Source organism: the organism of the source record quoted next, unplaced genomic scaffold (genome assembly GCF_019419815.1).
Source record: "Pyrus x bretschneideri cultivar Hongxiangsu unplaced genomic scaffold, Pyrus_bretschneideri_v1 Contig20, whole genome shotgun sequence".
NCBI lineage: Eukaryota > Viridiplantae > Streptophyta > Magnoliopsida > Rosales > Rosaceae > Pyrus > Pyrus x bretschneideri.
Window position 1 is genome coordinate 1,853,747 of NW_025999502.1, and position 27,537 is coordinate 1,881,283.

The following is a 27,537-nucleotide window of genomic DNA, read 5'->3' on the forward strand; positions in this document are numbered from 1 at the left end:
ATTTCATAAATTTAGATCGTTGGAGAGAGCACTTGGGCCTTTGGCTTTTTGAGGTATATTCGTTTACAATCATTTTATAACCTTATTATTGAATTTTTAATGTATGCTTGGATTTTAAGATGCACCTTTTTTTTTTGGATTTTCTCTTTTGTAAACAAAGAATTGGGCCTCAAGTTTTGGTGCATTCTTTTTTTTTTTTTTTCTTTTGGTGTATTTTGGTGCATTATCTAATTTTTGTGATGTTAGCTATGTAAAAGTAAATTCAATCTAAATGCAAGCTAAAATACTTATTCAGCCATATTGGTTAACCTTGATATTTGGTTTTAATTTATGTTGAATTATCTATGTTCGCCTGTGTATTTTTGCAATTGGTTGAACTAAGATGTGCATTTTCTTGATTAATGTAATTGAAAATGCATTACGGAATCAGAACCTGCAGTAGCGCGCAGACAAGTTTTCTAATTAACTGACTATAATTGCAATTTGTGTGAAAATATCTAACAAGGTGTTGACCCTAAAAACTTCTTAGCCTACGTGGCGTGCATGCCAAGTAGCTAATGAGCTAACTACGTCCTTTGATTGAATGTGATTGTGCCAACTAGACGACCGAGCTCAGTTGGTGAGTGCATGAATGTGGTGGTGAGGTCGAACACACTGCTGACTTCTGTAGCTCACGACTGCGGGCGAGGAAGGAACTTGTCTTGGCCTCTGGGTTCTAGAGCATAAAGACAAGGTTGTAGTTTCTTCAAAGTTCACGAATTGTTGGTATCAGGCTTAGCTGCTTCAATTATATTTGTGCAAGTAAAAGTGCGCTGATCGGTACCAGACTATATGGACATAAATACTTAAAAGTACAAACTGTAAGGTGTGTTTGATGGAGTTAGGGAGGTCAGTGTTTACTCAAATATGAAAGGGTTTTGCATAGAGCGAGAATTTGCACAGGCATATTTATGTCTTGAGTTGAAGGGCCTTTGAATGTTGAAAACATTTTCTATTTGTAGGAGTGATTTTCACCTGGTGCCGAGGTAGAGTCCTACTCAGACAAAATCTCCTTGGCATATCTTGATCCAATAACGAATTACCTTCTCATTTGGATTGGAGTTGATCACTCCTACCAGGCTTAGGACTCTGAATCTAGTCATCTTTTGGTATACAATTCACTCATTGTTTTAACCAGACCCTTAGAATATTACGAATCTTCCTATGCCATCCTGATCTTTGAAGACTCTTGATTGAATCAGGATTTAACCGAATCCGTCCTTAATTTTCAAGTGTCCATCATTAATTCAAACTCAACTAACTACTTTGGACTGAGCTTCTTATCCAAACAAGTCTGTCTATGGACTGAGCTTATAATCTTACCGAGCCCAAATCCATTAATTTGAGCCCAAACACAAGGCAAAGCGGAAAAGGGCAAAAGGGATTTTATTATTTGGGAGACAAACCTTATAATTAATTCGGAATCACACACAACCGAACAAGGGGAGACAGACACCATGCAAGATACCTTCAATCTTGGCATATGGAACCGAAGTTTCTACATTTTCACAAGCCACCGAACTAACACGCGAGTCAGCGGTCAATCACCAACCAACCAACCAAAACTTCCCCCATACCATCCCAGAAAAATCCACCACCCACACCGAAGCTTCAAGAACTCATCGGCCCCACCCCCACCTCCTTCCACAATCCCCCCATCATCTTCCCTCCAGATTTCTCTAAATTTGCACAATCCCCGCCTCCCAAAACCAACCAAATCTCCAGGTCTTCAATCTCCTCGCGGCATTTAGTTTCGTTCAGGCATTTTCAGAAACACCTCGATGGCGGCAGAGGACGGCGCGGTCACAATCTACAACAGCAGCGCAATCACCGACGCCAACAACAAGAAGAACCCATATTCGATCAAGGTCGGCCTCGCCCAGATGCTCCGCGGCGGCGCCATTGTTGAGGTCAACACCCCCGAGCAAGCAAGGCTCGCCGAAGACGCCGGCGCTTGCTCCGTCATCGTCTCCGACCCGCCCCGCAACCGAGGCATTTCGCGCATGTCCGACCCCTGTCTCATCAAGGACATCAAACGTGCCGTTTCGATCCCCGTCGTGGCCCGATCACGGATCGGGCATTTCGTCGAGGCCCAGATCCTCGAATCAATCGGCGTCGACTACATCGACGAGAGCGAGTATCTAGCGATGGCGGACGAGGAACATTTCATAAACAAGCACAATTTCCAGACCCCTTTCATCTGCGGAGCTCAAACGCTCGGCGACGCGTTGAGGAGAGTGAGAGAAGGCGCGGCGATCATACGAATCCAAGGCGATCTAACCGGGTCCGGCAACGTCGCCATGACTGTAAAAAACGTCAGATCGGTGATGGGTCAGATTAGGCTGCTCAACAACATGGACGACGACGAAGTCTTTGCGTTTTCGAAGACGATTCAAGCACCGTACGACCTGGTTGCGCAATCCAAGCAAATGGGTCGGCTGCCGGTGGTGCTGTTCGCCTCCGGTGGCATCGTGACGCCGGCCGACGTGGCGTTGATGATGCAATTGGGTTGCGACGGAGTGTTTATCGGGTCGGATGTATTCAATTGCTCGGATCCGTATAAGCGGGTGATCGACATTGTTCAGGCGGTTAGGAACTACAATGATCCGCATGTGCTGGTGGAGGTGAGTTCCGGGTTGTCGGATCTGATGGCGGGTTTGGGTTTCGGTGAGGACAGGATCGAACAGTTTGGCAGCGGCCACGGAGGTGTTTGATCAGGCGACTTAATCATGTAACGTAGCTCTAAACTCTTTCTTTGTTTGGTGTTAAAGCATAGAGGAATGTTATTATACATGGATATCTGTGGCTCTCTGTTGTGACTAGTCACTTGTGTCCATTTTTTCATGTTGTATTGAGGCCAATTTTGTGAAAATGCAGGTAGGATTGAGAATAATAATTTCGTTTGTTCGACTCTGTCGAGATGTTTAGGAATAATGCTCTACTTAATTTGAGGTATTAATGAGAATAATTTTGTTCATCGAGACGAGTTGTATTTTGTTTTGTAATTTCGATTGAGTGTTGATTCGTTTATTAGAGATTGAATTGTCGGAGAAGATATTGAATCGAGAGTATTTGGTGGCATGGTCGACATGTTTGCAGAAACTTTTCTTTTCGTGATTTCAACGAGCGATATATGCATATGTGTCAAATTGAATAGTGCGAGTAAGGAAGTATTGCTTGTTACGTGTAAGGAGCCAAGAATGAATGTCACAGCAGCTTTAGGAGGCTTGAGTGAGAATAACAGAATGTGGAACAATGAGATTGATGCATGATTGATTGTTATGGTGATTTTATTTTTCGGGGATTCTAGGGATGGTTGAGAATGCGAGTTCATCAGTATGTACTTAGTCGTGCGCATGAATAGATTAATGAAATTTTCGATGGCTTTTTCTATTATCCAGCGAAACCACGGTCAAGGGCATGGGCTTGACAGAATCAATGGGAAAAGAAAACCCTATTGAGCTCGACCCTAGTTAGTTAAAGAATAGGTCTTTCTGCCCATTGCCAACTGATTTCGGATTTTGGATTTTAGGTCAGATTGTTGAGGCTGTGTCTAGCATTGCAACAAAGTAAAACTACTGTATTGTCAGCTACTAGCATGGGAAATGCTAATGGCAGGGGACACAAGTGAATGGCTGAACCTGAAGAATTCTACCCATTTAAATCTGTTGTCTTTCCTGTTTCTCAGCATGTGGGTCTCCTTTCCTAGGCTATACATAAATGGAGGGTGCATTTTACTTCGCCCTAGGTTGCCTTCTACCGCTACTATAAGGTCATTTAATCATTTCTTGCCCGAGAATCTCTTTTCCTTTGATCTTTTTTCTCGTTCGAGAATCTCTTTTCCTCGCTCTATTGCGAAGATTAACCAGCACCAAGTCAAGAAACATGTATTTTTCTGAACGGAATTGATGCAGGCAGGTCAATGGAATCATCCAGTAGGGTAAGATAGGGCATTCACCGCTAGATCGGTTGCAGCATTGCTATATAGGATTAGGAACCGCAGAAGAATCTCATAAGCAGAAAAAATGGCCGCAATCACCAGAAATCTGGTCGCATTTGCAACAGCCAGAGCACTCAGTATCCTTCCTCTCTTACACTTCCGGAAGGATTCCACAATGTCATTGTATTTCGGCAACGGAGTGAGCCTGCAATCTGGTTTTCACAACTCCTGCCAGCCCAGTGACTAAATCGGAATAACGGAGTTGTAGCTATAAAAAGTGTGTTACTGTGGAAAGGGTATATAGAGGACACATCCCTTTTTACTTTCCACACACACCCTTCACCCTTTTTAGCTTCAAACCAAACTAAATTGTTCTTCAATTGGCTCGGTTTGGTTTGATTGAAAACTCTTATCAAACAAAACTATACCGAACCAAATCAGTTTTATTTCGCAGTTTTGATTTTCATTTTGAAGAGAGAACTACTTGTGTTGTCAGGTAGTAGCATGGGATGGGAAAATGCTAATGGCAGGGGACACTAGTGAATGGCTTGAACCTCGAGTTTTTTCTGCCCATTTAAATCTCCTTTGGTTAAGTGCAGAGGCGGGCCGACAGTTATAGTTTTTCACAACTGTGTTCGAGTCAAGTCACTTGAAAATAAATAAAAGCCCAGTCGTCTTATTAAGCCACACGAGAGAGACCCTTTTTAATTAAAAAAAAAAAAAAGAGTATTCTCTTTTCTCCTACCAAGATCTGCACCCAATCCCAATTCCAAATCCACCTTCTTCCTAGTATAGGCACCTCAGAGCAATCTCATAAGCAGCAAAAACTGCCCCATTCACCAGAAAGGCTCTAGAAACCGCAGTTCCTAGTCCACGCCAGAGCACGCCATAGCCATCCTCTCTAACACTCTTCTGAAAGCAATCAACAATGCCGGAATATCTGGGCGGGTACTGAGACAGAACCTGAGCCTGCAATCTCGTTTTCACAACGTCTAGGGGATAACAACAAATCCAGCTGGCTACTCCCGCAAGCCCTCCTGCCACCAGCATTGTTTGCAAGCTCTCTTCGCCGGTCCTCTGCAGCCGGGTGAAGCTTCTCTCTCATGTACTCATAAGTCCAGAAGTAGAAACCGAACGACGGTGCATCCCTCAGGACAGTAATAGAAAGTCCTCTATATATTCCCCTTACGCCTTCTGCTCTCATAATGCCTTTGGCAACATCTATAGGGCCTTTGGGGGATTGCAGCTGATGAGGTTTCGATTTTGCATCGTTTGGAGTTGAAGCCGGATTTTTACGAGTTCTACAGGGCTGAGTATTAGGCTCTGTATAGCACCTGTGCCAACTCCCCCTAAATAAACACCTTTGTATGAAGGAGGGTCTTTGGCTGAAACGGAAGGATCGCAGGTTCGAGAGAGGATAGAGTATACCTGGAAAACTATGGCATTCTGCAATGAACAAATCATTTGTCAGCATTGATCAATTATTTTGAATGGATGGTTTATGCTTAATTTGGTCACAATTATTATATGTTGCTTTCGATGCAAGCAAAAACTTGTCTGACCAGCTAGCTATATCTCGAGAGTCGTACAAATCTATCGTCACTAGGATGTTTAACTGGTAGACCTTCATCCTTGTATTTTTTACCACGAATCTATCAGTTAAAAACTCTGAAATATAGAATACCTAGAGATAGTTGAAAATCCGCTCTTAAATTGATGTGAAACGTTGAAAGTTATAATTACAGAAACTTGCATTCACAAAGCATGCACAAAATTTGATCTACATTGTTAATCTTACATAGAAATTCTGTTTTGTCTAGGGTTTATGTATGGTCAATGGTTTGAGCATGAGATCATGTAATAGTAATTTTGAAGCACCAACATCATATGTTTCGAGAGATTCTTATAATTTTCGGTTGTGCCAAAATCACATAATAAAATAGACACATGCAAAATGATATATAACGGCCCACAAGACAGATTATCCAGCATTCAAGCAAAAACAATATCAATTTGTGAGTCGATAAGTTTGGTGGATATTATGGCCCATTGCTAGGTAGTGACTTGTAAAGAGAAACAAAACGCAAGTCCCATCATTTCGAAGACGTCTGAAATGCAAATACTATTAACAAAATAAAAAATGACAAAACCTACCATCGCCACCCCACAAAAAAGGCTTAGTCTCTGTTACAAACACGTAATCGCACTAGTGATTTGAGTCATCACTCATAACACTAACAGTCTCTAATGACCAAACCACCAGATTTGTTTTGTTTTCTACTTCTATTATATATTTGGTAACCTCACACCATTCACCACGTCTCTTTTTATAAGAAAATTCTAATTCTCTCTTTTATTTACGTATGAACTTACGAGTCTGTCTTCAATACTACAAATGTTTTAATTGTTGGATTCAATTTTCATAAATATTAGATCTTTTATCTTCAATCTTAATTATTTATTTTATCTATCACTCGATATTATATAACCCTTTGTAATATAGGATCTAATTAGTGTGTGACATCTACATGGAAGTTTATTAAACATTTGTCACCTTAGTATTCCAATTTCCAAGAAATGGTAACACCAAAGGCATTAACTACCCTCACAACCATCTTGTGATCAACATAAACAAACAAAATCAATCAATTTACAACTAAAAGAAAGCAAAATAATATGAGATAATTTTTGTTAGATAAAAAGGAGGAGGAGGAGGAGAAGAACCTGGAAGGTAACGGCTGCCAGGGGAGCAGTCATGCCTCTGTAAAGGGCAACGGGGCCTTCAGCAGAGACAACATTGCGAAGGATGCTGAAGGCCGATGCCGAATGCGAATTCTGTTGCAAGATCCGGAGAGTGTCGAGCGGATAACCAGAAACTACACCAGCCATCCCTCCAACCCCTCCTGCCACAAATTCTTTTCCCCAACTGCTCGCAAGAAACTCGGGCCAGAAATCCATTTTCCCATTCACCAAACACCCCAAATTCCTATTTCCACCGCCTTATCCTCCTCTCTGATCGAAACCCAATTCTTGTTTCCCCTTTTCAGAGTAACCCAAATCAAAATTTCGCCTCAAATTGTAGGATCTGTGTTAAAAGTTCAAATCTTTATCTCTCTCTCCCTCCCTCTGTGTGTTGGATTCTCTGCTTTTCTCTCAAAATTCGGATTCAGCTGGAAAACCCAATTCAGATACAAAAATATATACAATTCTGGAAAGGGTTGTGGGAATTTCCTTTCTGGGTTCTCTGTTTTCTATCAAAATCTCCTGAAAACGATGCAGAAACAACAAAATCAACAAAAAAGGAAAAAGTTATCTTTCTTTTCACTTCAGTCTTTTTTCCTCAATTGCTGCAGAGGCTGTTTACGGATTCCTTCCACACCGTAGAATCCAAATTCTTCTGTTTTCTCACCAATTTCCTCTCTCTCTCTGTCTCTCTCTCTCTCTGTCTCTCTCAACTAGGGACCGAAACAGAAGCCACTGGTTTCTAATTTGTGGGGAGTGTGCCTAAAAGGCTTAGCGCGAAGGCACGGCCAATATTTTCTTTTCAGAGAAGCAATCAGCGAATGCCAAGTGGACCACTAGCAGGCTCACACCTGGCAGCTGAGGATGTCCCAGTGCTTTCATCCTAGTGTACGTTAGTCTGGGATTGTGAACTTGTGAATCACATCCCAATCCAACTAATTTTCAGTGGTTGGCCGATCCAAGCAACAAAATGACGAAACCTGAATGCCTCTGGCTGCTGGCGAAAGAATTACATGACACAAGATACACCGTCATCGTGAGCTTCTCGTTCAAATAATGGACTTATGTAAATTTCTTTTTACGTACTATTGTATTATTAGTAGGAAACATTATGATGATAGTATATAAGTGCTCATGTAAGGCCATTTCTAACTAAGGGTTAGAGGCAACTTTTAGCCCCAATTTGAGCAAAACTTGTCTCCAGTCAAGGGCCAAAGAAATTAGTGCTAAGTTTAGCTAAAGGCAGGTTATACATAGTGAGCCCTCAAGCTCCTCGACGAACCGTAATATGATTATCCTAAGCTAAGATAGAAAGATTTAGCAGTATATGGTTGGAGATGAAAAAATTTAATCCTATATTATACTTTAAAATATTAATTTTTAAAGGTTAAAACATAAATAAGACTCACTTGTGTTGCAGGGTATATATTACGTACTATTATTATAATATTTTCAGAAAACTATATACTTGTTTTACAGTGAGGAGATACACTTTTCAAAAACGAAACTTCAGTTTCAGACTCATTTACACTTGTTTTTCGCCCCTCTAGGATTTTAATGGCAACTGTTTTATGACGACGAGGATTGCTGGTAAAAAAGCTGTCATGTAGGAGACTTCTCCTTTCGGTATAAACGTCGTTACTATTATTTTACTACAATTTACTTATGCTCTGAACATCACTTGTGTAAAATGGGTCGATCTCGCTCACATACGCACTTTAGTATTAGTTACTTTAGGCTTAAATTAGTAGCACTTTCCATATCACCGTCACTTTATAACTTTGTCACCTTCCGAATGTCAAGAAGCACAACTCGTTTTGAATGTCTAAATGAATATAAAGAGCCGAAATGTGTCAATTTGGTATCTAAATTACGTGTCGTAATTCATTTTGTGGGGTAGCTATAATTATCATGTGAAAAGTTGCAGGGATTGCACAAGTGGGTTGGTACAAGGTTTGGCCTTTTGTGCCCCCAATTTATAAACGTGCGATTGATTGTTTGTTGGGCAGAGTGACATCACTTTCGACATTGCTATGGAGGAATTTGGAATTATACGCTCAAATCAATCAATTTGCTTGTTTGAGATTGATGTATTATTTTTTTAAACTGCTTTTTATTGAATGGGCATAACTCTAGTTCTCTCCCAGAAGAGTTCTTCTCTCCAAAGTGAGAGTCTTTCTCCTTGATTCTGTGAGATCTTCAGTTTTAAACACTTTTGGTGGCACCGGCCCTAGCTTCGGCTGAGGTCGGTTGCTGGGTCCTCTTCTCCCTCTTATCTGTCTACTCTCCCTACATTTACAGTTGGTTCTCCAAATTTTAAATTTGGCCTATCGAATTCCCCAAACTCCGTGGGTTTCCTCTTCCTGGTCTTTATTTGCTTCAATTTTCAGCCATGTTCTCTATGGAGTTCATGTGTAGAGTTCCAATGCTCTCACTGGCTTGGGTGTTTCCAACACCATCACGTTCTACTTGATGTCCGTCATTTCCGGCAGTGTTGCTCGGGAATTTTTCTGAGGTTCACATAGGTGGTTGGCCTCTTTCATTTGAGTGTCGATTACCTCTTGCTTATGGATGTGCCCAGGAGGCGTTTGAGAAGAAGATGATCGATGGTGGTCAGAGAATCGGCTGGCTTGAAGCTCCTCGGATCGACTGTGGAGAAAGTGGTGGATGTTTCTCAAATGTTCTTTCATTTTTGGGCCTTTGGGCTTTTTTATGTTTATGTTGCTTTGTTTTGTTTTTTGTTTTTTTTGTTTTTAGGTCCTTTTTTGTTGTTTATAGGTGTTGTTGGGTCTCTGTTCGGTTGTAAGTTTGTGTACTGTGTGTTTATGTGAAATAAATTCTCTTCCTTGACCCAAAAAAAAAAAAAAAAAACTGCTTTTTATTGTGTTTTGAGAATAAACAAATATGAAATAGAATAGTTAAATGTTGGTAATTTATAATTATAAAAGTACTTTTAAATTAGTGTCAATATTCGTTAAATTTTCATGTAAAAGTACCTTAGTTGTTTTTTAATTAAAAAAGACATGAAAAAGAGTGACCACTGGTCGCAACCAATCCTCATACAATCAAAGAAATAAGTTTTGTGCGCAACATTAGGGAAGGTTCTATCCCACACATGAAGGTCATTAATTTATAGCCAATACTAGTAATAGCATCCGTCAAGAAGTTTACTTCTATATAAACGTGCACTCAAGAGACGAAATCAAAAGAGGCTGCTAAACCTTTAATATCTCCAATAATAAACCTTAAACGCCAAGGAACATTGCAGACCCTAAGATTGAATCAATCACAAGCTTAGAGTCTCCTGCACACAGATTTTCTCGAAGCCTCTACTTCTTGCCATCCAAAGTGCATCTCTAAAAGCCAGACTTCCATCAATAGATATTGAATCTCCCCCAAAATATCTAGCACCAGCAGCAATTAGGTCTCCATCCTCATTCCTGATTATGAAGCCAGTTCATGCTTTAGAGTTTACCACAGATCCATCAAAGTTTATTTTTAAAAGAAGCCCCAACTTGGGGGGATTCCATCTAATTTAATGAGTCTTTTACCCATATTCATAGAAAGCATAACAACTATATTGGGAACTGCTTTAACACTTTGGAACACTACTTGAGTCCTTTCGTTCCAACTAAATTTTTTAACCTTGTGAGGAACATTAACTTTCACGTTCTATTTAGCACCTCAGTTTTGAAATTATTTCATGTTACATTACTTTGAATACATATCACAGATTTGATAGTTCATCGACCATTGACATTTATGCCCCAACAAATATAATCATTTCTATCAGAATAGGTTCGAATCTCGTGGATGACGAATTCGATACCAAATTCGATTGCCAATTGTGTGTCATAACCAAACTCCCCCTCCTCTTAGTGTAAAAATATCGATGTATTAAAAAAAAACATTGGTAAAGGAATACTGCAAACTTTATTAGCAATATCTATACTGACATAATTAAGCAAAAGAGATTTATTCCAGCAATTAGTGAAGAACAAAAATGACAAACTTTCAGGTTCCAATCTATACTTGTTGACCCTAAAAATTATAAAGCCTACGCGGCGCGCAGGCCGAGCAACTAATAAGCTAACTAAGTCATTCGGTTGAATGCGGGGCGTGCCAACTCGTCGGCCAAGCTCAGCCGAGGAGTAAAATTTGTTGATGTTACGTTGAGCGCGTTGCTGACTTCTTTACCTTGCTACTGCGACCAAGGAAGGAACACTCTCGATCTTCAGGTTCTAGAGCCTGAAGATAAGGCTGCTAGTTCTGCGAAGTTCACAAATCGTTGGCGCCTGATTCGGTCACCGTGATTATATTCATAAAAGTATAAGCACGTCGAATTGACACCAAATTATACGGACACAAATATTCAAAGGTGATGTATGTCTTAATGGTGAATGTGGTTCGGCCGTCAGAATGTCGAACTATGAAACTCACTTGTGAGTATCCAATCATAAAATCACTCGGCGTCCAGTACGCCGAATGTCGTAGCTAGTAACACCTTACTTTGCCGAAAAGGCTAATAAGATGACCTCTACCAACAAGGATCGAAAACCCTTCTTGGCCGAGACTTGGATAGGTAACTAGTCGACCTCGACATAGTGCTGTTTATCCAAACTGAAGGTGCTCCTCGGTTGGCTGATTCTACAGCAATAGTGTTGTTTATCCAAACTGAAGGTGTTCACCGATTGCCTCCACAGTGCTGTTTATCCAAACTGAAGGTATGTTGGTGAGAAAAAGAAAATGAAAATCTCAAGCTGTTTAAGAGGTTTTGCGCAGCGCAATTGTGTGTAGAATTGAAGGTCCTCAATTGTTGCATGATTTCTTGTATTTATAGCACCAACTCCTTCTTGAGATCGAATTAAACTCCTATCTGGATTGGGAGTTCTTGTTTTGTTCCAACTTTGCTTCGAACAACTCCTATCTGAATTAGGACTTTGAACTCACCCCCTTTCGGGGCTTTATTCATTGTTTGGTCGAGAATCCTAATTGCACCAGGACTTCCTCGACCTTCTTTGCTTATCTGAACTACTCATTCTTACGATAGGACTTGACCATCCTTGCTAAATGGCCCGGAATCATCAGGCAGCCCATAGTATTTTGACATGGCTTTGGGCCGAGCACAAACCTACACTCGGCCCAACAATATTATTTTGGGCCCAAACAATACTACTTAATTGATCTTCCTGTATGAGACAGAAAAGTGAAAAGGAAAATCCAATTATGGGTCCAGAACAGGATGTTGTGACCATTTCCCACAAAAAATGGACCAGCATGTTGTAAGATATTCGAGAGCTAATCTTGAAATCTCATTGATATCTTAGAGAATAACAAATCAAAACAAACAAGGTAACACTGCAAACAACTCAGAAAAGCTTAAGATTGGACAACTCAATTTATTTAGACTGGGTCATAATGTTACACACTGAAGTTCACTCGAGCATCTCATGCACATTAGATGCTCGACCATCACATGAATTGAAAGACGTTAACACAACAAAGTTCATAATTACGGCTCAAGAACAATATATTGTATCCCGGATTTCTTGAGCCCATAACCTCCGAATGACCCTTTTCTTGAGCTAAAAGGATCCACCCAAAACACAAATCATCATCCACCTAAAACATAAACCTAAACATTCCTCCAATTATTTTCCTATTTCATATACCCAGTAAGATCCTGAATAATAATACCACCAAAGCTACCAACTTCAGCATTCAAACATAATCAAACAATTAATCATACCTCGTCGTACACGTTCTTGTCGACCTTGGGTGCCTTCAAGGGATTTGCTTTTCCACCTGAAAAATAAAGCACAATTTCATACTTCTGTGTTCGAAAAGCTTAACAAATTTCTAGGGTTTTTATCGTAAAGGACATACCTTGCTTGGAAGACATGGCTGGGATCTAGGGCAAAAGGCTTGCTCGGTTGGTATTTGAGAGCGACGACAAATCCATGAGAGTCAAGACAACCTTATTTGCAATAACAAGCAGCCCGCACTTGTTCATGAATCGTTCACCAATCAACACTATATATTGGATATTGCACGTGGTCCTCAAGTGCGTGAATCAACCCCTGTTTTTGATCTGGCATGAGTCAATCCTTTTGGTCATCTATCTCAAATTTACTATTTTACAATCTGAGGTTTTCTTTCTATTGTTTGCTCATTAGACCAACAAAATCATGCACGACTCATTAATCCGATATGTTATAAACATATTTAGTTGAAAGATAGCCATACCTTCCATTGTTGATCCATCTTTTTAAACACAAGTTGCTCATTCAATTGCTTGGGTTTGTAAGTGGTAAATTGTTCTGGTAGATAGTTTAGCTTATTGAATTAATACATCTTGGTAGGGACGAAGCTAGAGATTTGTATGAATGGAGACATCCTCAAACAACAAATTTACAATTATAAAGCTAAAATATTTACTAAACAAAACACTTATATATTAATCCATAAAGTTTGTCATACAAAACACTTAGAATCATTGTTGACAAAGTCAGCCATATTGATATTAAGAGAAATGCTAAAGAGACTTTCTCAAAGTGGGACTCTCCATTGACTCTCTGTTACCTCATGTTTTTGGCACAATATTTAATAATGTTGGTACAGGAATTGTGCTAAAAACATTAGGTGGTGAAGAGTCTATGGAGATGTCAACTTTTAGAAGAGTCTCCTTAGCATTTCCCTTGATACCAATTAACATATAGGGTTGGTCATTGGGATGCAAAATTATAAATTTTTTTTGCACCAAAAAAAATAAAAATAGAAATAAAATAAAGAGTAGGGGCATCCGTCCTCTCTAGGCCTATAGTGGCTCCGTCCATGCTTCTTGGATACCACTTACGCTAAGTTTAGATGAAGGAAATAAACTTAGAATTTGGACAAAAGTCAGCCAATTCTCTTGTTTAAATTCATGAACATAAAAATTTACAATTTCCGCATGGAAAAAAATTTTATGATTTGGACCTCCAATTTTCAGGTTTAAATTCCATGTAAATATGTGTTATTTCCAAATTTCTTTGAGTAAGAATTTAAAAATAACAAATTCAGTATTCAAATTCTATTGTTCTTTTAGGTTAACTAAACAAAAAAAATTCACAAATTATAGAAAATAAAGTTTCGCCATTTTAAATTTTTTTCATAATCTTAAATTTCTTTATTCAAACCGAGTGATAGACTTCTAAAATAGAAACTAATTGGGCCACCCCACACTATTCTAATACATTGAAACAAATTATGTTGAAGTCCAAATGGATATTGGGTTGCTAAAAGTAGGCCCAAATATAGTTTGGACTCAAGAATTGAGGAATCCTAACCTGAAAATCCAGTAAGCTTAAAATAGCTGCATCCCATCATTGAGCAACCAATCCCACCTTAATAATGAAATCGCACTAATGTTTCTAGGACAAGGAGTCATGTCAATCTTCAGTTTCATGTTCTTTATCTTACTTTTTTTACACTAAAAGTTAATTCTGGTACTATTCACTTTATCCTTTATTTTGTCCTTATCGTTAAAACTCAAAATTTTCAAACTATTTTCATTAGTTTTCTTTTACAACTTTCAATGTATATATTGTGCAGAGGAGAAGGGAAAACTGGGTTAAGCAAATCTATGGTACAACCAAAATTGAAAGGATGTTCGTCATGCACTTGGTTCAAAAATAAAAAAAATTAGAACTTGTTTGGTAACTATTTTATTTTTTTTAATTTAACTTTTCACTTTTTAGAAAGCATAAAATTTGCTTGGAAACTAAAGGCTAAATTCTGAGTCTAGCGTTCAGTTTTTTATTTTCAATTTTCTTTTTCTTGAAAAATTAAAAACTCCTTTAATAACAATTTTAATGTTTTCAAAAAAAATGAAACAAGAAAACAAAATGGCTATCAATAAATGGCTATACTTTTTTTAAAAAAAAATTCCATGCTTTTGTTGTTATAAAGCGATGTGAAGATGTCTTTGTTTGTTTTTCGTTGACAACAGAGAACAAAGCTTTGAAACAAAACACCTACTTTAAAATTTCGTGAAGTCAAGCGACTTCAACTATATGGTGCTTAAAACATCGAAAAATGAATGAGGAGCATTATATGGTGCTTAAAATTTAAACTGTGTTTGATGACTCCAGTACACAGTGTGTGTATATAAATCCTACGTAGGGGTGGGCAAACAAACCTAAAGTCCAACCAAACCAAATGTTTGGAGTGCTAAATGTCTCATTCTACATTCTTTACAAATGTATTTTTTTCTAATTATAAAAAGTTTAAAGTGTCAAATGAGATTTTTGGAGTGTTAATAACAATTCTCATATATATATATATAATGATGTTAATTAAGCGCTTGATAGCCACCAGCCAATGTTCGAAATCTTATAACAACATATGTTAACAATTACTATGATCTGTGGAGGCGTTTTGAGGATGGTTGTAGGAAACTGTGGAGTAATTTACGCTTGTCAACTGAGGCATTTCATCAAGCACTTGATAAGCACAATAGAGTCACACACAAGAAGAGAGAAAACAAAGACTAGTATGATAGAAGAAAATTAGAGAAATAGTAGAAGGAGGAAGAAATTATAATTTAGTTTGTTCCAACTGTTTATAGAGATCAAATACAATAAACACAAGATTTTAAAATTGTTGAGATCATGAGCGACCAATAATCCCGTATTGACTCTGACACTGCATTTGATAACCATTTCTCGTTTTTTTGCTTCTAGTTTTCGTTGATTTGAAAACTTATTTGTTAACTACTTACAGATTTCAACTTTCAAACTGAAAAGACGTTAGTTCTCGGTTTTCCTTCGAATCAGCATGCACTTAAGGTAAGTTAACCTTCTTTTTTCGTTAAACGAGTAAAGTTAACTGATCCAGCTATCATGTGTTCTACCAAAATGATTGTGCATCGTTTAAGCTTTTTGTAACCCTGAAGTCGTGTGTGCCTACATGTTTAGGGTTTAACCCTAACTTGCCATTATTCAAAACCAAAGTTCTCACACTTTTTTGGTTTTTTGGCTAATGCTAGAGTGACTAAAATTTTAAATCAAATAATCTGTCACCAATAAGAAATAAGCATGTTAATTAATGCTTAAATAATAATCTAATCATCAACAACCACATCATTTAATTTAGAAATTTTAATCTCTCTAATATTAATTTTTTCGAACTAAACATTCAAAAGAACTACTGGCTTGGCCTTCCTTTTTTATTAACTTTTTTTTTTGGCCGGAAAGGTTCACTTTTGCTTTTCTAAACAACTTTCTTGACGAAGACCAACCAATGCAAGCAAAAAGTCATGTTTTCTTGTCAAATATTTTGCATGAATGTTAATTATTTACGTAAGTCAAATTAATTCTTAATCAATCATCCATATTGATATCTTGATATTATAATATGTTATATAATCCTCCTAAGCTATATAATATTTGAATTGCATAATGTACAAATAACAAGAGTTAAGACTCTAGTGGCTCCTACTAGGTCTACTTCGTTGTTTCTAGTGGTTTTGCTAATGGTGTTGAGTACAAAATTTATGTTGGTATGGACTCTAGTTGGTTTTTTGTTAGTTTTTCTTTGGAGTCAGCACTGCTCGTTGTCAAAGAATATCCTCATATTCCATATATTACAGTTTGTGTCCGTAAAATTTTTCAAGTGCCAAATCGCGAAATGTTTGACTTTTTCACTTGGAATGGGGTTCACTTGGTTTTGGAGTCTCATCTCAATCTTCTGAGTTGGGTGTGGATGAATTCAAAACTTGGGATGTTTTTCTTTTCTTTATTCTCAGGCATGTCTCGCCCTCATATCCACCAATACAGTGGCAACTAGTTTAGCCAAATTAGCGTTTTATGTTTTGTTGAAATCTCTTTAAATTGGAGATCCCTTAGATTTTATTTAGAATATCCTTGTTAATGTTTGTATCAATTTTTTAATATTATAATAAAACCGCTATTATTTCGTCTAAAAATATAAAGAGCTAAGACTCAGAGCATAGAAAATAAGAAATCTAACAAATAAGCCTTTTTGTGTGGTTAGTTCAAGTGATGAGAGAAGACGGATTAGGATTAGGATACGTCAAAGTCGAATTCCTCCAATGTAATTTAAAAATACAAAATTTAACAGTTTAATATTAACATGAGCGGTAGGAAAAAAATTTCAAAACTGACGGTCCAAATGTCATGTAATGGTAATGCTATCGGTTCATGCGTAATATCAGCGAAAATTATTAGGACGACACCAAAACAATTTCTAGAGAAAATAAAGTACTAAATGGTTATTCACTATGCCATATAAGAAGTTGAGATCCTCTTCGAATCTCTATGTCTTGAGTAGTTAAATTTAGAAATTCAAACATCTCATTTTAAATTATGCGGTCTTCATTGGGAATTGTTATTAACACTCCAAAAATTTTATTCTACACTCCAAACTTTATATTAGGAAAGTAAAATACAGTTATGAGGAGTGTATAATAAGATTTTTAGAGTACCAATAACAATTCCCTCTTCATTAACCCATTCTATTAGCCCAACCTCACAAAAAATAAAATCTTTGAACGGTCCAAATCTCTATCTTGAACGGTTCAGATTTCTAAATATCACTACTCTAAACATAGAGATCCGAAGAGTATCTGAACTGTAAAATAAGCATGATATAATCATGCCAGCAAAGCATAATTGATGTTGCACACAGCTGGGTCGTAGTAAGCTTAGCTACTTTTCCACCGGATGACAAATAGACCTGGCCTGGTTCAGTTCACTCGCTTTTGCTCGTTTCACGCAACACGCTGGTAGTGACATGTGGATGTATAATACATGATGAATACTTACAGTTAATCAGCTGGCTTAAAGCGGACGCAGACTAATACACTTAATTTATGCCTTTACGATATATTACTTAATCACTTAGGTTTCGTTGGTTGATGAGGATTTTTCTAGTCAAATTAGTGTTTGATGCATGCCCCTACAAATATAAAGCCTATAGCATCATATTTTGACCATTGTTCTAGAGTTTTGAGAGTTCTCTCGTCTATTATAATAGATATTGTACATGAATTTCAATTATTGTCTTTAGAATTTAAAAGCTTGTGAATTCGATTGTTCTGTTTTTTGCTCGTTAGTAAGGTACGTAAATCGACATGACAGATTACATGCACTATCAAAGTTTCATATTCGTGTGTTAGTAACTCTTTTAATCTATTATTCGTTTATTGATTAGTAAGTCGGTTATGCAGTTCAAATATTTTTTTTCTTTGGCTGCTTTGCATTATTGCAGTGATAGCAATTAACGTCTGGTTATCCAACTAAGGGTAAATTTCACTCTCTCACACAAGTCCTGCAGTAGAAGACTGAAAAACCAGTAAACTTGAGTCTTGAGGTTCAAGCAATCTATGGTTCTTTATTTCCCTTTATTTGTGCCAGCCAGCTGATATATACTTGAAAGGCTCCATGTAGGCCCGTTAAGATAGGGACAACTATTTTTGGGTTGCTTTCATTTGTTATTATTATTTTGAACAATCGATATTATATACATTTAGAGCAGTTTCACCGGGGAATCTTTAGGCCGGCACCCAGCCATATTATTGACCCGGTACCTAGCCAATCCACTCCAGTCGAGCAGATAAGCTGGCACCCAACCCAAGCTGGTATCTAGGCCTGCTTAGAATGTGCTGAGCCCACGCCAAGCGATACCGCCATGCCTCCCTGAGCTGAATTCGAAGCTCTCTGCTTTCCTTCCACCACCACCCCAACTCGAGCTTCCATATCCAAAACCCTCCCTCTCTATCGTTATCTCTTTCCGCCCCTAGAAAGCTTCAATCTTTCCCTTGTCTTTGAATTCGGGTTGGGCTGAACTTGGCTGTTTTGGTGGTTTGAAGAGAAGAAAAAAAAGAAGGGAAGAAAAAGTGGTGAAACGACGCTTGACCGCACAGTGGGAAAATCAGGGAAGAAAAAGAAGAAGGGAGTCCGGAGAGACCCTTTTGAGAAAAGTGGGAAGCAGAAGAAGAAAGGATCATGTTAGAAATTAAAAATCAAATTATTATTTTATAATAAAAATTAATAATATTTTAATAAAATTGATTAGGCTATTTTTAGGGGTGGAGATGCATTTGACCTATTATTGTTCATTGGGGTCTATCATTGTTCACTGAGTGGATTAAATGGGCTGGGTGCTGTGCATTTTTTTACTAGGGGGGGCGCATTCCTCTAAAGGGTGGGGAAAGTGGACTAAGCCTCACATTAAGTTATCCATAATAATATAGTTCAAATTTGCCTTTAGTGATAATTAAACCTAACACTTCTCACTTACAAGTAGAGAGAAATACAACTAGACCGTTGTACCAAGTGACATTATTATTATCATTATTATTGCATTGTCTTCCAATCTCATAAATTTAGGAACATTTAACCTAATCTTGTTCATGCCTTATCTGTCTCCCTTCCTACATATCTGGTCCCTTCACTCAAAACCACAAACAATTTCAACAAATAACAATATTTATATGCATTATTTTGATGAATATTTTTATTAGGATTTGAGAATTTGAGCCGTCAAAATTTCAATTCAAAGCAAACCCTTAAATGAAGTAAACTTATATTGTTCAATTCATAAGATTTGAACGTAAAATTTCTTCTGTACAAGATTTTGATTATTTGAATGTCACTGTAAAATCAATTCCAATTATTGATGATTTTAAACAATAATGCGATAGTGCATTTATGAAAACTCACATGATAATCTGATAATGGTAGGCATTTGATCAGAAAAATTAATTACTTTGGCGATTTTTCGGTGGCTAAATTAAAAACCATTAATACTACAAAAATCCATGAAAATCTTTTGAACCGAAGAATTTCGGAGACCAAATCCACAACAATAAAACCGCCTATATTCTCGACGGTTTGGTTTCCCGCGACCTAAACAAATAGGCCTGCAACCTGTACAAACTTTTCTTCCCAAATTACCCCTCTTCGGTTCGTTGTCGATACGAAGGCAATCCAGATAATTTTCGGTTTTTCGGTAGCGACAATCGTAAATGCAGCGCGCTAATTTTTCGCGGCAGGCCACGTGGCAAAAACCCACGACCTTTCAGTATTTCCCAGAGCTTAATCTGCCTAGGACATATAGCTTCTTCATTGACCCTTCGTCTCTATCTGTCGAGCTTCTTCCCAGAAAAAAAAAATATATGCATACACATATATATAAAAATATATATATATGTGTGTGTGTGTATAACAGCTCCGAATTCTTGATCTTCGAGCTCTGTTCTTCGTGGTGATCCCAATTCCAAGGCATTGCTGTGACCAATTTGCCCAACATTCTGAACCCCAGATTGGTCTTTCCTTCCGGGTTTTCTTGAATCCGATCCTTGGCGTGGACCGGTGAGTCGAAATGTTTTAATCCCTCAGTCATTCTTTACCTTGTTGTTGTTACATTCTCAGTCATTGTGAATTTGCAGAGTCCTCAGGGAACGAGATGTTGAGGGGGTTCCGAAAGCCGAGATTCGTCACCAAATGGTTCGTTGCAAAAAACCCAAGTCGCTTTTCAGTTTTTTATTTCTTTATTTTTTCTGTTCATTGATTGTTACTTTTTTTTTCCTTTCTAATTTGGGTGTTTTCTGATGCAGCAAATCGGATATAAAGATGACGAAGATGCGCCTCGAGGCGATAAAGAAGAAGAGGAACGCAGTGCAGAAGTTTTTGAAGAACGATATGGCTGATCTTTTGAGCGGTGGCCTTGGCATCAATGCTTATGGCAGGGTATGTATGTTTCTGCTTAATTAATCTTGTTCTTGGTTTTTGTTTTTGATTAATTAATTAAACATATTTAACGTTAATCTTGTTTATAGTTTTCTCAAGTTTGGTTGATTTTATGGTCTGCCGTGGCCTGAGAAATAGGCTTGTTTCCATGCCCTGCCTTATGACTTTTTCCTTTGCCTTTTTGGTGCATCATTTTCGGCGATGGCTGCATGTTATTGTTGCTTCCATTGAACACACAAATCCCACTTGCACAGAGATTATCTCACGGCTTCTGAAACTTGATACACAAGCTAGAACAACTGGTTGTGGCCCGGTTTTTCGTTACGCCATGGCTTCTTGTTCCTCACATGCTGGTCATCCATTTCATGCCCTCTTTTTACTCATAAATCATTCATTTGAAAGATTTGTTTAGCTTTGTCTCTATTAGTTTGCTTCCAAATGATTAATTGTGATTCTTCCTAATTACCAAGTTAACTAGGTAACTAAGTAGGTTTGCTCTATGTTTTCTTTACCTAGTTTACCCAATTACCAAGTTACCAATTCTGTTGACAAAAACGAGTTACATGGGCAAATGTCAAACATTTTTTACATTAGGCGTAGATGAAATACTTGATTTTGGATGACATTTTCTTCTGCACTGGCGTTTTGGCAAAAACGTCCACGAAAATTTATCTTAGTAGGCCTTGGAGATGTTAATCTTCATCCCCAACCACACTAACAAAAACCTGCTCACAATGTGATGATTGTTGACTGCCTTGCATTTATATTGAATGAAGATTACTCGCATATTGCATCGTTGCAGATGGTCCTTGATTTACATATATGCTTGCGGCAGTAGTTCATTCAGATAGCCTCAATTATTATATCTTGTTCAATGCTCTTAACGCTTCATAATCGGTAACAGGCTGAGGGGCTTCTAGTTGAGCAAAATATGTCCGCCTGTTACGAATCAACTGAAAACTTTCTTGGATGCATCTCGAGTCATCTGTCTCTCATGCAAAGTCAGAGGTATATGTCGCTTCCAGAATAATATGTCCTTAAGTTTTTTAGACTTTTTCTCCTTAGCCTTCATTTGTTCTACAGTGAGTGCCCTGAGGAATGCAAGGAAGCTGTTCCATCTTTGATGTACGCTGCAGCACGATTTTCTGATTTGCCAGAACTGCGTGACCTCCGAACTCTGTTTAGTGAAAAATATGGAAATTCTCTCGAACCCTTTCTGAATAAAGAGGTGATAATTCAAAACTTGCTCTTTAAGTTCTTAGTTATCGAATAATCAGACGATGCATACTTATTCTATAGGTTTGTCTCTCGTCTGACCCAATTTTCATTTGTGCTCAGTTTGTGGAGCGGTTGAAATCAAAGCCTCCAACGAAGGAGATGAAGATCCAGTTAATGCATGACATAGCACGGGAATTCTCAATTGAATGGGATTCAAAGGCCTTGGAACAGAAACTGTATACTCCGCCTGCACCTGACCAAGTAAGTCTATATATATATTGTTATAAATTACTTATGCTTGAAGGAATCATATGGAAATCTGAGGATGTGGCACATATTATGAACCTTTTGGGGATCGAGGAAGGCTGAGTTATGTGTGTCACAATACAAGTCGTCTCAAATCATTATCCCAAATCTGCTTAGATGCCAAACATTTCCCTCCATTTTTTCCCACATTGTGTTATTGTAATGCTTCGTATTGTCTCTTCTCGTTGATAGTAACAGTATGACCTATTTTGCAGGGTCAGCGCAGGTATGGGTCTCCAGTTAAAAGCAATGACGATATGCACAAATCATATCAAGGGCAGGACAATGCTTTCCCGAAGAGAAGAAACCAGGATGCCGGGGACAAATTAAGCCACACAACGGCTTCTACTACATCAGTAGGAAGTGAAATCGACTTGAAACCTCAGGCAAGCAAGGGTGACTCTTATGACAGATACAAGCTGCAGAGCAGCAGTGAAGATGAAACCATAACAGACGCATCCCAATCTGCCCCAAGTATTCTTCAAGCTCAGTAGGAAGCACATCCGCGGATGAAGCAGATAACAACAAGATGCCCTTCCACTCCAAATTTATTCCACCGCCTTACTACAAACCAAGACCTGGAAAAAAGGAAAGCAGTCACGTTGAAAAGGAAACAGATCAGCCTAGCGACGTTTCAGTTAGCGAAGATAACACAAAACCAAGATCAGTAAGGAGGAGAAACTTGAAACCACCACCAGGTCGCGAGAATCTTGACAGGAACGATAAAACTAGACATGGAGATGATAGTGATCCAAGGGATGAAGAGGAGAGGATAATGGACGGGCTTCTGTTGCATTACAGCAAGAAACAGTCACCCTATGAATCAAGCCAGAAGAAGGGAGATGCAGACGATGATGATGGCAGTGAATCCACATGGAAGAGAAGCAGAAGGTGTCAGCGAGAAGCACCGTCAGCCAGAGCATCATCTCTGCCACCAGAGCCAACAAGTACAACTGAGGCACCGAGAAAGCATGGCCGGGCATTGTCCTTGGAACCGGATGCGCATGTGCACCCAAAGCTACCGGAGTACGATGAACTGGCAGCTCGAATTGCCGCTCTTAGGGGAATATAGAAGAAAGAAAGCATTTGAAATTTAAGTGTGTCTATATGTAAAGATTGAGTTGGTGTCGTATCCCCTACCTCCTAAATCCTAATAGGAAAATATTATTAGAGTTGATAAACATCCATTAATCATTAGTTTACTGGTCCTATATCAATGTAAAAATCCCCAAAGTTGCACGGTTGAACTTTTGGGTTCACAATCTAACAATACTTTAGATATAAATTCCGATCATATATTTTTACGTTTGGGAGATATCATTATTGCCGAACCCCATGCTTATATTACATTTGCGAGTGAAAGAGTAATTGAACAAACATTGAATAAGACAGTACACGAGGATTCGAAAGTGGCTGAATATTTATTCCATAAGGGCTTATTCGATCCGATCGTACCACGTAATTCTTAAAGGGTGTGAGATTTTTCGGCTATATGCTTTCTTTCCCTTGTATGCAGTCAAATTAGAATTTGAAACGATTTTAATATACTTTAAAATTCGGGTATGGTCCATTTAAGATTTTGAAAGAGTATTAAAATTTTTAAAATCGAGGCCAGTTAGTAGTACGACCTGGTGATATTCCTCGTCATTTGTAAGCGAGAGGTCTTTCGTTCGAATCTCGTGGATGGGGAATTCGATACCAAATTAGGTTGCTCGTTGTATGATTTAACCAAACTACCATTTCCTCTAGTGTAAAAATATCAATATACTGAAAAAAAACAAAAAATTAAAATCCAGGATAGAAATTCATGGAACAAGTTCATATAAATCTATATAAATCTGCCAAAGTTCATAAAAAATTGGAGTCCGTTAAAATTCTCCAAAATCTATCACTTAAAAAAAATCCATTAGATTCTAGCATGCACAAATCACATAAGGTTAGGCTACACCTTAATAATACGAATTTCATATAAGATGTAATTATTGCAAAGATCAATTAAATCTCTATATTCAAGATCTAACCGTCATTTTTCAAGAAAAAAATTATAAGTTGTAACATTTTTTTTAAGCATTCAACCATACACTCGAGATTATGTGTTTGATTCCGTTCTCCAACATTTTTTACAATGAAAAATATTTAAAACAAATTAATGGTCTTTTTTTACACAGAAAATTATGAGTCTATTTTTCTCCTCGTAGAGATTAGTTTGCTTATGAATTTTCCAGATGGGTTAAGCACTAATTCAGTTTTCTTTCTCGTAAACCAAAAACGGGGCGTTTAGCGCCTAAAATTCGAAATCTTTTCAGGGATACACCGCAATTAGGGTTAGGGTTTGGTTTCTCGGCAAGATTGGTGTCGATGGAAGAAGGTCCGATGGAGATGACGGGGCAAATGAAGCGCAGAGATTCAGAGGAGGAAGAGCAGGTGATGAGTGAAGTGCACTTGGGCTGCCCACCTGGTTTCTGTGGCCCCCACATCTCCCACTTCACCTTCTCCATCCCACCTGGTACTGAATGTAACCTCCATAGCCTCTCCTCTGTTTCATTTTATTTATTTAGGTTTTTATTCAATGGAAAAAAAATGCAAGCTTTAACTAGGCCTCTAACACAGTCAATTACTCATAGGATTTGAACATGCTTCCCCAAATCAATTGATTAGCTTGGATGAGGATGGTGATCTTGTTCTTCCAAGACGCAGCAGTAAGTTTTCAGTTTTCACCTGTGCTTGTTAGTACCAAAGTTTTAAATCGCGTCATGTTGGAGGTACTGCTATAGCCTATACAATATCCGTTATGTAGCGGCGATGCGCGCTAACTTACCCATTAACCAAAATGTGTCATGCATTTGATGGCGTCGTTGATTTTTTTTGTATTTACCCATTAACCAAAACCAGTAATTCTATCGAAAAATGCCGCATTTCATTCTTCAAGTTCGTTTTGTTTTGTTTTCTTTACAAAATTTACATGAAAAATGTGCAGAATTATCAACTTCAAGTTGCAGTGTGAGCATCCAGCATAATATCACATCGTCAATTCCGAGTGTCGGCTTGCAGGTAAATTTTGTTTGTTGTTGTTGCTGCTGTTGGTTTTGAACTTTCATTTTAAGCTTGGTTTGTTTGCTAAGTGTTCATATCGAATCTCATTTCCCCCCTCAGGTGTGGAGGGCAGAACTTGTGTTATCTGATTTTTTGCTGCATAAGATGTTTACATCATCTGAACTCGATGGAGTTGTCTGTTTAGAACTTGGTGCTGGTACAGGTACATTAATAATATATTTCTTAATGTTCACTATTATACTGTATCTGTCAGTCAGTGACTCATAAACACTCATTTCAGATTAAGTCAACTTGTATTCGTGAGTTCTTAGAGATTCTAGATACTTCAAATTGTGGATGGCTGAACTGAATCGTAGGAGTCATGCTAAAAACATAGTTTGCCGGAGGAAAACGCTTTAATTTAGATTTATGTTCATGATTATTTCTCAATATACCACTAAAACATATACAATTTTGTGGAGTCATTCATTACTCATTCAAGATTTCAGTGACTTTAATTTGAGACTTCACTATCTATTGGATGACAGGAATTTGAATTGATTTTTTAATCAGGGTTGGTTGGTGTATTACTTGCACGTGTTGCGAAGACAGTGTTTATAACAGGTACAAGAACCTTGTACATACTGAATTTCGTTTGCCATGTCCTTTCGTCCCTTGAAAGTTTAATTTTTTTTTTTTTTTTTTTTCCCATTGTAGTTTTGGTACAAGTCTCTGAAACAATTTCTTTTAAAGCGGGTGCTTGATCGGTTCAGTGTATATTACTAGGATTTGATGATTGCTATGAATAGTTAGGTCGGATATACTTTATTTGTGTCATCCCATTCAAATTGATAGTGATATAAGGTTGTCCTCTGTGTCAGACCGTGGGAATGAAGTCCTTGACAACTGTGCCAAGAATGTCGACCTTAATTCTGAAATGTTTAGTCAACAAGCTTCTGTTCATGTACGTGAACTTGATTGGATGAATCCATGGCCCCCAAGAATAGCCGTAAAAGAATCCTCCCTGGGTGAAAGGTGAAAATTATGTATCTACTTTGATTGTTTGTTGCAACTAGTTGAATTTTGAAAGATACTAAAACACATTGATTTCGGATAGTGTCTTGTACGCTGCTAATGTACTTGCTTTTCTGGTATTCTCTCGTTCACGTAGCTTAACAACTTACACTATTTGTTCTATCCTAACATCATTTATCGGGAAACACAAATCAAATTCTAATGATGTTACCTAGGTATTCTTGGACCTTTTCAGAAGTTGAAGCTGCCCAGGAAGCTTCTGTGCTTGTAGCTGCAGATGTAATCTACAGCGATGACCTGACAGATGCATTTTTCAGCACTTTAGAGAGATTAATGCCTCTGGGATCAAAAAAGGTACAAGCCAACATGTTAGAATTGTAAAAAATAGCGAGCATAACTGCTGGGCAGAGTTTTGAGTACTTGCCTTTTTTATTTTTTTAAATAGTAATTGCCTTTAATATACCAAAAGTTTAAGATTTGAAGCAACCGTTATATCGAGTGAGCTTGATCATGAAAAGAATAGGTGTCAATCAGAATAATAACTACATTCCCATATTGATTTTTGACAATTCCTCGTCTGTTTCATATTCTTTAAAGTCCATCATTTAACAATAACCGGGGGTTTCTTTCTATATCAGGTGTTATACTTGGCGTTGGAAAAGCGTTACAATTTCAGTCTTGACGATCTCGCCATTGTGGCAAATGGTTACTTGCATTTCCGAAGCTTTTTGCAGTTAGAGGGGGGTAAGCATTGTTCATGTATCAAGATGCACCGATATCATGATCCGTGAGCGTGTTCTATCGTTTATTTGTTCATCCTTTTGGCTTATAGTTAGTTTGGATTTTCAATAGATGGTGCAGATTGCGAAGGCCTCGAATGTGGTTCAGTGCCTTGCTTTGTGGGCAAATGCATAGACATTACACAGGTTCCTCAGTATGTGAAAGAGTATGATCGAGGAAATGATGTTGAGCTTTGGCAAATCAAGTGTAACAAAAGAAAACCGATGTAAAGTGTAAACCGTGTAAAACCTTTTCGATAAATGGGGAGTTTGATACTTGTGTGACTTAGTCGAATCCCCAACTGCCAACCCCTAATATTATTGTTTAGGGAACGCAGTAGCGATATATTGAAAAATCAAGAAGGATTACATTCTTCTGAAATTTGGTCCATAGATTTGCAAAGAACTCTATCATCACCTCTTGCCCTCATTTCTTTTTTCTTTCTGAAAGTTGTCAAAACCATCGCCGCCAATAAAATGGTTGCAGTTCAGTTTATCATCATGCATGCTTGATTTTACCTTTGACTTGAAGGAACCCTTGCTTCTCGGTTTGATATAGGACTGGTAGGTAGATTTTTTTGTACCCAACTACAATGGTTGGAGTTAAATTTAAATCTTTAACACTTAAAATTTAGGTTTTAATTCATAAATATATATTTTTTTTCATATTTCTGGCTTAAAATATTAGACT

At 37.9% G+C, this 27,537-nt stretch overlaps 4 protein-coding genes across 4 annotated transcripts; 3 read left to right on the forward strand and 1 right to left on the reverse strand.

The window, feature by feature from the left end:
• The first annotated feature begins 1,470 nt into the window (after positions 1-1,470).
• Positions 1,471-3,018, forward strand: LOC103937773 (pyridoxal 5'-phosphate synthase-like subunit PDX1.2). The gene has a single exon (XM_009347727.3). It carries the CDS (start codon positions 1,821-1,823, stop codon positions 2,751-2,753), a length of 933 nt encoding a protein of 310 aa, XP_009346002.1. The 5' UTR covers positions 1,471-1,820; the 3' UTR covers positions 2,754-3,018.
• A 1,610-nt stretch (positions 3,019-4,628) lies between these two features.
• On the reverse strand, positions 4,629-7,691 carry LOC103937772 (mitochondrial arginine transporter BAC2). The gene is given in 4 exon segments (XM_009347726.3): positions 4,629-5,060; positions 5,062-5,222; positions 5,225-5,425; positions 6,704-7,691. Coding segments are annotated over 4 exon segments (891 nt in total). The 5' UTR covers positions 6,938-7,691; the 3' UTR covers positions 4,629-4,765.
• Positions 7,692-19,651: 11,960 nt separating this feature from the next.
• On the forward strand, positions 19,652-23,313 carry LOC103937771. Its single transcript, XM_009347724.3, is given in 8 exon segments — positions 19,652-20,097; positions 20,175-20,232; positions 20,343-20,475; positions 21,380-21,483; positions 21,559-21,703; positions 21,814-21,954; positions 22,215-22,490; positions 22,493-23,313. Coding segments are annotated over 7 exon segments (1,419 nt in total). The 5' UTR covers positions 19,652-20,097; positions 20,175-20,191; the 3' UTR covers positions 23,072-23,313.
• A 915-nt stretch (positions 23,314-24,228) lies between these two features.
• On the forward strand, positions 24,229-27,260 carry LOC125477025 (methyltransferase-like protein 22). Its single transcript, XM_048583770.1, has 9 exons — positions 24,229-24,505; positions 24,624-24,698; positions 24,977-25,050; positions 25,153-25,255; positions 25,606-25,656; positions 25,914-26,067; positions 26,283-26,421; positions 26,706-26,811; positions 26,920-27,260. The coding sequence occupies exons 1-9, from the start codon at positions 24,358-24,360 to the stop codon at positions 27,075-27,077; spliced, it is 1,008 nt and encodes a 335-aa protein (XP_048439727.1). The 5' UTR covers positions 24,229-24,357; the 3' UTR covers positions 27,078-27,260.
• The last annotated feature ends 277 nt before the right edge of the window (positions 27,261-27,537 follow it).

What these genes read in the sequence shown, in the direction of transcription:
- LOC103937773 (XM_009347727.3), top strand. Translation starts at nt 1,821, where the DNA reads ATGGCGGCAGAGGACGGCGCGGTCACAATCTACAACAGCAGCGCAATC.
- LOC125477025 (XM_048583770.1), top strand. Translation starts at nt 24,358, where the DNA reads ATGGAAGAAGGTCCGATGGAGATGACGGGGCAAATGAAGCGCAGAGAT. An exon ending in CACCTTCTCCATCCCACCTG is followed by an intron (nt 24,506 to 24,623) that starts GTACTGAATGTA and finishes AATTACTCATAG; the next exon opens with GATTTGAACATGCTTCCCCA. An exon ending in TGCCTCTGGGATCAAAAAAG is followed by an intron (nt 26,422 to 26,705) that starts GTACAAGCCAAC and finishes TTTCTATATCAG; the next exon opens with GTGTTATACTTGGCGTTGGA.